This window comes from Tamandua tetradactyla, chromosome X (genome assembly GCF_023851605.1).
Source record: "Tamandua tetradactyla isolate mTamTet1 chromosome X, mTamTet1.pri, whole genome shotgun sequence".
In the NCBI taxonomy this organism is placed as follows: Eukaryota; Metazoa; Chordata; class Mammalia; order Pilosa; family Myrmecophagidae; genus Tamandua; species Tamandua tetradactyla.
The window spans coordinates 127,857,992-127,870,475 of record NC_135353.1 but is presented as its reverse complement, the minus strand read 5'-3'; the positions used below and the strand labels follow the sequence as shown (position 1 = coordinate 127,870,475).

The 12,484-nt window shown below is 39.6% G+C and overlaps 1 protein-coding gene across 3 annotated transcripts in view; it reads left to right on the top strand.

Annotated features, from left to right (window-relative positions):
- The window catches only part of MAOA (monoamine oxidase A), an 88,893-nt gene extending 83,753 nt beyond the window's left edge, over positions 1–5,140 (top strand). For all 3 annotated transcript variants that reach the window (XM_077145616.1, XM_077145617.1, XM_077145615.1), the window contains 3 exons: positions 1,676–1,787; positions 1,970–2,032; positions 2,221–5,140. In XM_077145616.1, the coding sequence (XP_077001731.1) occupies positions 1,676–1,787; positions 1,970–2,032; positions 2,221–2,367 (322 nt within the window). In that variant the 3' untranslated portion in view covers positions 2,368–5,140. The remainder of the gene's footprint in view (positions 1–1,675; positions 1,788–1,969; positions 2,033–2,220) is intronic.
- Positions 5,141–12,484: the final 7,344 nt, after the last annotated feature.

The following is a 12,484-nucleotide window of genomic DNA, read 5'->3' as shown; positions in this document are numbered from 1 at the left end:
GGCCAAACTTAAACAGATAATTGAAGTTCAATAAGAATGTGATAAATAGTAGTCATTATTCCTATTGGTAATATCCCTGATAGTCAGTTCTATTTTTCTGGATGTCTAGGGAAAAATAAGTGTGTACTTGCTATCAGTACATAGAACAATACCTGAACACAGTGAGGATTTCAGATGTCAGCCGTTGATGTGAAAATGAAGCAAGCTGTAGCATACACCAAGGGCCTTCTTGAGCTCAGTTAGACATTCAGCCTTACACTACTGCCATAGGCTACTTAACACCAGTCTACTCAGAAGGATATTGGATTAACACGGCTTGCCACAGAGCAGTGACACACATTCTTCTTCAGTGAGAGGAGTTCTCACTTGTATACAGCTACGGTTTTGGGAGATGAGATCCACACGAGGGAGTCCACCTATGTTTAGAAGCCCTGTGCCCTCATAAAAGTCATTATCTCTTGTAATAGCCTCTTACACGTAGCATGCAGGGTCCCTGTAAGGGACATACCCAGTTACCAGAGTCACCACATTCAGGGAAGCCCACAGCAATGCCCTCCTACCAGATATTTACAATTAATTTAAAGTCCTCCCAGCCTACATGCAGTTTACCAAAGGGATGTCATTTTTAGCATAAGCAGTGTTGCCTGGTAACATAGATGGCATTATAACCAGATGAGGTTTCTAGAGCTAGAAAGTTACCTCAAGGTCAAATTTGTCCACAGAGAAGGAAGAAGGATTTTGTTAACCTTGTCCTTACCAGAGCTTTTTATTTTCTTTTTTCCTAGTTGAATTAATCATTGAACAGAGTTGTTTAACTGGTTAGTTCTGGAGTCAAAATAGAAGTTTAGATGACGGAAATAGGATTAGTAATACATAAAGCCAAGGGTTCCTGAACTGGAAAGAGGAGAGACACTGGGTTAGGTGAAGGCATGTAGAGCGGAGTAGTGAAACTTGAAAGATTTTATGAATGTGGCTGTAGACATGGCAGGAATCAAAGCCAAGAAGATAGGAGGGAATAGTTGCTCACTCATCCCAGCCTTTCCTTGGTTCTGTTTGCCAAGATCTCTTTGTAAGAAGAGTACCATTCCCCTGCCTTCAGCTAGTTCTCAGATACATTTATAAAAACTAATTGTACAGAGGTTGTTTTAAAGAAGACAGACCCATCTAATCCCTCAGGTCTTTCCTTTGCCAGAAATTGCAGTCTCCCTTGTTTTCCCACTCCCACTACCATTATTTCTGACACACTGGGACTGCCTGTGTGGCTGGCGCCTACAATGGGATGTGATCTCATGAAGAATGCATCTCATGTAAAGCCAGTCATCATACAGTGTAGGGAATAGAATGGACCTCATATAGGAAACACACAACTAAATCTAATTATGAATTTAATGCATGTTCTTCTATTACAATTCTGGCCGGCTTGAGAAAGGTTATCATTACCTTTAGTGATTCAGGATCTGACAGCCTGATTCTCTCTGGCTTGAGAATTCAGATCCTTGAAAGTTCAGGCCCAGGAACCAAGGAATAGCCTTTCACCTTTGGCTGTATTGTCTGAGTATTTTTTAAATATTTTGAGTTTCCCTGTTTTCTGTGGGGTAAATAAGGGCAAGTGATTGGCTCATTTACCCTCAACACCTTTCCAGGTAACTCTGTGACTTCTCTGTTTCCCTTGAAGTGTTCTACGCCAGCCAGTGGGCAAGATTTACTTCGCTGGCACCGAGACTGCCACACAGTGGAGCGGTTACATGGAAGGAGCTGTAGAGGCAGGAGAACGAGCAGCTAGAGAGGTAAGGAAGGAAGCCAAGTCACTCTCTCTCCTGACTCACAGCAGCATTTTGGGCATCTGGTCTTACTAATTCTTGGTACTGATAGAATCTGTATGTTCACTTCTAGGCCCCTCCTTCTGTGGCCAGCAAACCTTGACTCTGTCAGAACTATAGAACTTCATATCATGCTCATTTTCTTTCAGGTCTTGAATGCTCTGGGGAAGGTGGCAAAAAAAGACATATGGGTAGAAGAACCTGAATCAAAGGTAAGTTTGGCATCTCCATCTCCATAAACCAGTAACTGCATTTAAAACTCACAGCTTATATCTACTAGCTTCTGATTTGATTTTCAATCTAGCTATCCAGAGAATATCCATGCACTTAGTTGACAGATGTGTTTTGCTTCTTGTCAATGCAAGAGTTTTCTGTTAAGGATATGTGTTCATTCATCTAGGATGTTCCAGCTGTGGAAATCACCCACTCCTTCTGGGAAAAGAACCTGCCTTCGGTGGCTGGTTTGCTGAAGATCATTGGATTTTCCACCACAATAGCTGCCCTGTGGATTGTTGTGTACAAAGGCAGGCTGCTGTCACGGTCCTGAATTTTCAGCTGTTTACTCTTCCTTAGTATCATCAAAAGGAAAATATTGATGAATTAAAGGCTGTGCATTGGACCATCTTTAAGTGCACTGAATTTAACTCCCCAGTTTAGTCTCAGTATTAAAAATAAAAACAACCAAAAGGATCACCTAATTAATTTAAATAAGATCAATCTCCCACTTGCTATTTGTCTGTTTAGAGTAACTCATGTTGATTGATAGAATAGAAACTTGTGACCAATTTCAAGAAGTTAAAGCTCATCAGACACAATGCCTCTCTCCTATTTTTCTCCTCTTTAAGGCAAAATATCTAATGATTTCAGAAATAAAGCATTGAACTTTTTCTCTGTAGAGATTGAGTAGGTTAACGCCCAGCTTGTGACTGCCCTTTGCCTGTCCTCAGGAAATGGTGAAGTTCAGGTACAGAACCTGGAGACTCATAGCTTCCTGGGATGAGCAGCCCCCACTTGGATCAGGGAATGGGAAATGAAAGTAGGTGGGGTCTAGGCATGCTGGCTCTCAGCCCTGTAGGAGGACATCATCCGTAGTTCTGCCTCAGCAATCTCCTGACCACTTTGAATTCCTGTAAATTTTCTAGACATCTAGACTTAGTGCTAGCCTATTTGCCTGTTTCCTCTTTTGCTTAAGGAGGAGAGTGTTGACCTAGCTATAATACTTAAATTGACTTGCTGTGACTTTTGTGCAGCTCTCCAGGTGAGCAGAATAAAATAGTGGCAGGACCCTAGCCCAGGAGGCCTCCCTGACTAGCTCCTAGTTCCGCCAGGAGACCAACTACAACAGGCTTAACAATTCACTCATTGTCAGTGATAACAGTCTATGCTGATCTCAGGAAAGCAGTACTTTCCTTTTTTTCAAGTAGACCCTGGCTATCTGAAGGCCTCTAGTAGCATACATTTTTTTTTCTTTTTTCTTATGACCACAGTAGAATCAGGCATATCAGTTAATTGAAATATGTCTTTGATAGTGTTAACTTTTAATATTAACGTGCCGATTACTCTCAAGGACTGAAATACACATGATAAGTTTCTGGTTGTTATATGTTAAGACTATCAAATATAAAAAGGAAATTAGGGCTCTGTATTATAACCTTACTTGCTTTAGTTAAGTTTTGTAAAAGACTTGAAATTGAGTGGTTTTATTTATGAAGACTAAGGTTCTCTAACCTAGGAGTAATGTAGGCCCAGAACAGTACCCACCTCTTATCTTTCCCCATCTTAAAAACTGTAAAAATTTTTAAAGCCCCTCCAAAAAGATTCAACCGTAAATGACTTCTTTTAAAAATATAAATATCTGGAAAAATGAACTCAGATATGATCAAATAAAGCAGTTGAGAAGATTCAGAAGAATCCAGCACACATCATGTAGTGCCCATGCTGTAGTATCTTATCTTACACCGCTGATGAATGCGGTATTTCATTTTAAATGAAGTTTCTAGACAACTGAAGCTTACTCTTTCACATGCCAAAATTTTTAAATAAAAAAAAGTAAGCTTCAGTTGTCTAGAAACATATTTCCACACATTATGAAATAAATTAGATTCAAATTCATCTTTTTTATTATTCAGATTAATCTTTATTGCCTCAGTTATCTTATACTTTTGTAATAGAGGGGTATCGTTGTGTTCATCCTTGTACTAAATGTCCCAATGTTATTTTATAGCTGGTGAGCTTACTGTTCCATCTCTCTCCTCCCATTTTCAGTATTTTACTTCATATCTCGCTGTCTATTATGTTCTGATAACTGTTGATTTAATCTCCTGCCTATTTGTATTTAATGGAAATTAATGATTGCCAGGAGAAACCAGTCAACCAAGTTTATTACATCATTAACCTTATCATAAGCCCAAAATTAAGTCACTGGACCCTGTTATGAGGATTTAAGGTTTTCAAAAGTGTTGCTTCTCCTAAGAACAAAGAGCAGAATATTTCTCATTGTTTACTTTGCAATTCAAAAGCATTTTCGCTAATTTAAGAGATTGGAATAATATCTCTGATACATGATTCTGTAGATAAGGAGTTGCGTATTACCAAAGTGCTTTGAGAAAGCTTATCCCTAATCTCTTTCAGTTCACTTACTGATTAACAGAGTCTTGACACATCTTTTGGGAAATGCTGATTTAAACGTCTTAACTGTAACACTTCTAATGGTTATCAGGTTGTTACATATTTAAGTCTTGAATTTTGAAGGACTCCTGAGTATGTGATTTACCCTCTTCTCAAACTTTTCAGAAAACCAATAAATTTATCTTAATTAGATCAACTTTGCTAAGGTACAGATTTAGTATAAAAATCATGTCAGTTCAAAAATGCCTAGACATTTCTGAATGCCTAGAGCTCTCAGCTCTTATTATATGTGGGGTTGTTCAACATGAAGATACCATAGGCCTTTTTTCTGAATCAGAGAAACTGAAGTCAGTTTAAGAAACTAATGGAGGCTAGCCTGCTAAGGCATCCACTTCACAGTCCTGAATGGTGGTGAGTCTGCTTCCATACTAAGGTAGAGAATTAGATTGAAAAGTTAACCTTTTGTTACAAATAACTATTAAACAGGTCTTACTATTACATTGCAGAAAAAGTATTGAAGGATTGTGAACTAGGTTTAGTTTGGTTGTGAACTTGGTGCCTAATGTTTTATGCTTGAAACTTGCTTCAGTTCTACACTTGAGAGTGTGGGTGTGTGTGAGTTTTGCCAATAAAGTAAAATGTTGCCTGTATGGTACTATTTGCTTGTTAATAAAGTGCACTGCCACCCCTAATCTGCCCTAGCTCCTTTATTCAGTGCGTGGTCAAAAGGTTAAATGGCTTTTTTATAGGAGGAGGTCCCAATGAAGCATTGTTCATGGAAGAAAGACTTCAAAATCCACTTTTTTTAGACTCCAAATTCACAAAGTTTTGTTTGATTCTTACGTGTCATTGAAGTTGGCTGGGAACTGATTAAACGGTCAATTATTGTAGTCTACTTTATTGGGCTGCAAAAGAGCTGGGTTATGATATAAGTTCTCTCACCTAATTAGCTATGACATCTTGAGCAAATCACTTGGTTTTCTGCCTCAGTCTCCTCATCTGGAAAAGAGTGGGTTGCACTAGATGACCTATAAGCATTCTTTTAATGACAAAACTATGTGATTTATTAATTTTGTTTCCATCTACTTTCTGGTTTTATCTATTGGTCTGGGAGGGGTAAGTCACTCAGCCTTCCTATATTCCAGTTAACTCTTTGTCTTAGATTGGGTTCCTTGGAACACTGACTCTGAGATTCAGTCTGGAGAGACTGGGGACAGCTCTCAGAAAATACACACAAGAGGGTGAAGAAGGCAAGTTGAGGCAGGAAGAGAGCTAACCTACAATTAGTTGCAACTGATGGCTTGTCAGATCCTAGTGGGGAGTTGGAAAAGCCTTCAGAGTTGTCTCCCATTCGATCAAGAGTGTCTGGCCTCTGTATCCCTTCATCAGCCAATCTCTGGTAGGGGTGTTACCTTGGGTGAGACAGGTCTTTATGGTTAAGGACAATTCCTAGTGAGGGACTGAAGTTGTAAACTGAGACCAGCGCATATTCCCAGCAGCTGGGGTATCTAGAGCAAGGCCCCACAGTCTTTACTCCTCAAAAAAAATAAAAAGGTATCACATAAAAGACACTTTGGATTTGGGCTTTGGTTTTACAGCTGGAATGGCGCAATCTCAGTGAACCTATCCTGATTAGGTAAGGGAGCTGCTTTTAAAAGGTTATATGTCTGCCCTATTTTTTATGTGGGAGAAAAACAATCAGAATAGGAAAGAACCCTGGGAATGATTCAATCTCCTTCTCATCTAAGGCGACCCCTCTACAGATTACTAATAGAAAAATAAAGGAGAAAACATGTCTTTGCAAACAGGAGTCTAAAATCCAATGTCTTCAAGAGCCAGGTGGCAAAAAAATGAACAGCAGCAGACATGCGACATTAGGGAGTAGTGAGGACTGGGGCTGGCCTGGGAAATATCTGTCCCTTTGAAAATCATTTATATTGAAATTCCTGACCAATCAAAACACATTCAGAGGCTTTGTTTACATGGCCAAATTGTCCTCAAATCACTGATAAATTCAAGGTTTGGTTTTGCACTTTTTAATGCCTTTGATTTTCTAAGAAATGAGCACCAAGACCAGCTACCATTTTGTAAAACTACCTGAAGCTGGTAAGAGGGGACTCGTCTGAGAGGGAAAAAAAACAGAAAAATAAAGCTCTGTTAGACCAGAAACTTTGCTCAAGAAATAACCCTTCCCCTACCTCATCTCAAGCCAATGTTTATCTCCTGCTATGTAAATGTCATGATTGAGAAAAGCAGTGCCAGACGTCATTGGAAAACTGCATTCTGCAGTGATACAAATCACAGCTCTTCTGTCAGCATTTGATCTATGCTGACTACAAAATAAGTACAGTAAACAGTACATAAACTATAGTGTTTACTTGACATTGAAGTGGTGATAAAAATGCAAGGCATGTTCTTTGGCAAAGAATATTCCTTTCAAAATTTGAAGGAAGGTTTCGGTGACAGCTAGTATGGACTAATTGTGCTTAGTCTGGGGCCAGGTTTCTGCAGGTAGCTTTGGGGAACTCATATGAAAAAATCATCCTGAGGAAATTGCAGTTCCTTCAAAATGGGCCATGGATGTCTCAAGCAAGACATCCTTAATGTACTGATGACCCACACACGACTATTTATTTATACTCTTTTTACACTTGAGTGGGAACCAGGTTTTCCTATTAATGGGCCTCAGATATCTTCCAAGAACCACCAAGATTCATGGATAAAATGGTGGGGGAGTGTGGCAGTCTGAATGTACATTGACAAGCCAGGGTGGGAACAGGGAAAAGAGAATAGGGAGGGTGGGAGGGCATAAAGGTCCACAGAGCAACACACAGATGAGAATCTTGATGCATTCATACCACTATTTTTGTGCCCCTAAGAAACCACTCTGTGACTCTGAGTTACCTGCATTATAGAGTTGTTAGGAAAAGCGAGGTGGCATATATAAAGGGCTTAGCACAGTGAGTACTCAGTGAATATAAGCTCTGACTTATTGGCATTTTAGAATAGAAGCAGATAGAAAACACTTTTTAACTTTTGTATGCAGTTATCACCTTGATTTCCTACAATCATTCCACACATATTTATTGAGCACCAACTATATGCTAAGTGGGCACTATACTGTGATTCAGCAATGAACAAGACAGACGGAACCCACCCTCCTGGAGCACACAGTCTTGTAGACCAAGGAACACATTAATCACGGCTCTGGTAAATGCTATTGAAGAAACAAAGGATTTTATAAAAACAGGGTAAATTTCTGTGAGGAAGTGAGATTTATGGGGAGGTTACTAGGATCTGTCCTCAAATATTCATAAGCATAACTATATATGTCAAGTTAATAAGGCTGCCACATAGGACAGAAAAGGAAGTAAAAAAGAAAGAGCATGGCTAAATGGCAAAACCACAGGCATCATCAGTACATGCTGAATGTTAAATTCCATTTGTTCATTGACCTTATTCACCCCACCCGTCAATCATATACTGTTCTAGGTCTCCCCAGCCCCTCTGTGGGCTTGTAGGTCTTAATCAATGATGACTCACTATTCCCTGTCCTAACAGGCCTCCTAATCTTTTTTAAAAGCCTACCATCTTCTGGTCAAAGACTGCTGTTTCTTTCCAATGGAAATTCTAAAATATTTGACGCAGATTCCTCCTTGGGAAAACTAAGAGGTTCCCTGTTGTCCAGAATTTTCTCCAAAACCGCAGAATTTCTGCACTCCTTTATTTTCTTTCCAACTGTGACAGGGATCAAAATATCAATAGCTAACCTTCAGAGTCTTTTACCTGCCCTAATCTCTCAGGAAGATTCTTTATCAGAACCGTTTGTTCCCTCTACTTCTGTTGTGTCTACCTGGGATAATGGGAGAAGAGGAAAATTGATGGAAGCTGAGAGGGAGATAGCCTTTACCTTAGGGCAGGGGACTAACCTGGGAAAAGCAGGAGAAGGGGGCTGGGGAGAAGAGACCGTTTCAGAAAGTTAGGTTGGAGCTTTGGTATGCAATGGGAGAGAAGACGTTTTCAAAGCTGCCTTGACAAAAGAGGAACACAAAGTAAGGAAGGCTTTTAGGATGTGTGGCTAGGGGTCATGTGGTATAGTAAAAATCTATATTACTCTTCCAGTTTTTAGAGTCAAACCTGTGCTTCTTTTAGATATTGTACTGTACTGGGACCAAGTTAGAGGTCTCTATATCATCTGAGATCATTCTGAGCTGTACAAATTCAGAAAAAAATAATACAATAAATAATACCTGGCATTTTGAATGTTGCCTAAAAGTTCTGTAGGTTCAATTTATGAAATCTTGGTAGAACTAAACAGAAAGAGCTTCAGCAATTCCGCTCTGAAAAGATAAGCATTTAAACTAGTTAACTGTGCAGATATACGTTATAATCCTATAGGCCAGATATGCGTTAAACATATCTGGCAGTAAAATGGATTTAAATTAAGAAAATGGGTAAAGGAGGTCTGCTTGCCCAGTGTGTGTATTCAGCTGGTTACAGCAGGCTAGTGTATCCACGTCAACCAGCAAACATGAGGAATGTGGATGGTGAGCCCCTTAGATGGGCCTAGTGAGGCTGCCAGTGGTAAATGGGCCTTAAATTTAGACCAGGAAGAGGCAGCCAGCATGTGCATAGTGAACACAAGCTCACTGAGATGTGGGGTGAATTTAGACAAGCTAAAGGGAGTGAAGGTAGATCAGCTTCTCTCACAAGCAGCCTGGCCACATTAGCCATGTTAATTTTATGGACTGTATTGGTTTCTTACTGCTGCTGTAATAAATTACCACAAACTTTAGTGGCTTTAAACAACATGAATTGATACTCCACAGTCCTGACAGTCAGAAGGTCAAAATGAGTCTTACAGGGCTAAAATCAAGATATTAGAAGGACTAGTTCCTTCTGAAGTCTCTAAGGAGAATCTGTTCCTTGCCTCTTGTAGATTCTAGAGATTTTCAGCATTCATTGTCTCATGGATACATCACTCCAGTCTCTTGCTTCCATAGACACATTGCCTTCTCCTCACTTTAACCCTATTACCTCTTTCTTATAGGACCTTTGTGATTACATTAGGCCCCAGGATAATGCAGGATAATCTTCCCATCTCAAAGTCCTTAAATTAATCACAAAGGAAAAGTCCCCTTTCTCATGTAAAATATTCATAGGTCCTGGGGATTAGGACGTAATCATCTTTGGGAAGCCATTATTAAGTTGACCATGATGTTCCTGAAAAACAAGAACTAAATGTCAGCTTTGATCTATCCTCAAATTCCACTACTCTAGGCACCTAAATTCATAGCATCAAGTTGAGCTTTTGATGATTTGAAACTAGACTTTCCCCTGTCACTACCAATATCCCAACCCCCACCACCACCCCAGAATATTGCCATTTCCCAGCTTTGTTTTCTACATACAAAAAAGATGAAATCTGCAATCCTAAGAAGCAAATGTATTTGTCTTACAAAAGCACAAAAACTAGACTTCAGTTTTGCACCTTCAATGAAAAATATTCTACCAGGCACATGTGAATCATTGACCTCCCCAAAGACTACCCAGAGAATGTGTTGATCAAGCAAAGCTAAATTTGTTAGACTCAATGGAATAAGAAAGAATACCACTTTCACAGAGCCTTAGTGGTGTCTTAAAATGGAGAAATTAGGGAAGGTTTATTAGGTTTTCAACTTGGCCTTGGTGACCTTTTTTTTTTTTTTTTTAAGGCAGGAAACTGGGATCTGGCAAAGTTTGGACTGCTAGGCATAGTGAGATTAGGGTCATGAAGAGTTTTAAATGAGAAAGTTGTTAGTCTTATGTAATCTATTTTTATTGGTTCAAAGTTTTATATTCCAGGAGCAAGTAATTCCTGGAAGAGATAGCTAAGTCATTTTGATTAATTCTATACTTTTTAGCTCAGGGACAGAAACATATGTTGGTTTCAGTTCTTGCACTTAACACAGAACTGGGAATACTTATTATTTCTAAACGCACATTCTGATTTACTAGCCCCAAGAATTTTCTTTAGAAACAAAGGTTATTAGTTGTCATTTTCTTCTGTTTAAAAGGTAGAAGAGCATACATGTTAAGAGCTCCAGTTCCTAGAGGCAAGTAGGCCTGAGTTAGAATCTTGTTATTGAGTGTATGTTTCCCCATCTATTAAATAGATCTATTTGGTTGTTCTGAGGGTTCAATGGGATATTGCAGGAGAAACTGTGTAACAATCTGTTAGCCTTAAAAAACAAAGTAAAAAAAAGTAAAAAAAAAAAAAAAAAAACTCAAGGTCAGTTTGTGGCCTACTGTGATTCCTCCTTGTAAAATACATCGTGAATTACTTCTCTCCTCTACCATGACCTCTCCACTTAGTCTCGTCTTGCCAAGATTTCCGGTTTTTCTTCTGCCACACTACCAGTCCATTTGCCACACAACAGACAGAGTGATCTTTTAAAAATTCAGACTGGCCATGTGGTAGTTATATTCAGGTGTCAATTTGGCCAGGTGAAGGTGCCTAGTTCTATTGCCGTGGACATGAGCCAATGGTACGTGAACCTCATCTGTTGCTCATCACATCCTCAGTCAGCTAGGAGGCATACCTGCTGCAATGAATGATGTTTGACTTAATTGGCTGGTGCTTACATGAGAGAGCTCAATGTAGCACAGTCCAAGCAGCTCAGCATTCCTCATCTCAGCACTCGCAGCTCAGCCCAGGCCTTTGGAGATGCAGAAAAGAATTACCCTGGGGAAAGTTGTTGGAACCCAGAGGCCTGGAGAGAAGGCCAGCAGAGACCATCCTGTGCCTTCCCACGTAAGAAAGAACCTCAGATGAAAGTTAGCTGCCTTTCCTCTGAAGAACTAACAAAATAAATCCCCTTTTATTAAAAGCCAATCCATCTCTGGTGTGTTCCATTACGGCAGCTAGCAAACTAGAACAGGCCCATACCAGTCCAGACTCAAGTTCTTTCAACAGCTGCTCACTGCATTTTGGATATGAGGCACTGTGGCCCTCAAAGACTTGCATCCTCCTCTGGTTCCATTTCCCTCCTCCCCCAGGACTTTCCAGCCACCTTCTTATAAGTCTTTGGATATATCCATTTCTTTCCTGTCTCAGTTTGCTCTCTCTGGAAGTTTCTTTTCTTCAGTCTGCCCTTGGCTAAATCTTTTATGTCTCTAATTACATATTGCTTCCTCAGAGATGACCTTCTTGACATCACCTCCCCCACAATTAGTTCCCCACCATAGTCTCTTATTGCTCTTTTACTTTCCTTCCATAAATACTTGAAACTACATATTTATTTAATTATTGTTTAATGTCTCCCTAAACTATGACTCCCCACCACAAATTGGTATATGGTTATGGATATCGGGAGCTCTTCCACCCTCTGGGCAGAAGGACAGGGTCTTTGGTAGCTGGAGCCCACAGGCTGCTCATTTCCAGGTGGAATAACCTTTTCCACTTATCTAGTATGCCACACAAATGCAATCTCTTATTCTGTATGATATCATGTGGAAAAGGTTTGGAAGCACTGCCTTAATCCAGAATTTTTGGTACAGATAGAGACAGAACAAAGCAAGTGCAGTATCAAGGATCACCACTTATATGCAGGTTTTACTATGAAATATCACTTGCATAAGGAAAATTAAAATTCACTGACATTTCCTTGGACCACAATTTTATATGGTGCCCAGTAGCCTAAGAGTAATAACAGAGCTTCAAAATGTATCTAACCACAAGTTCTAGTTTGGTGTTCTCTAATTATTTTACTCCCATTGTTACATGCCCTCAAAAGAAGGAATTTAAATGAGCCAGTTAGTAACCTGAGGTCAGTCTGGAAGAAATAATTGACAGGACCAGTCCTCAGTTCTCACCAGGGCTCCTTGGATTTAAATTGGAATCCAAAAGAGAAGCATTTATTCATTATTTATATAATTCGATCATTTATGACATGTCCAGTCTGGAAGAGAAGCTGAGTGTCTGACTGAAATACAAAATTAAAAAGTTAAAATTAACAAGTGCAAAAAGGAAAACATTCATTTTCGTCTCAGCTCCC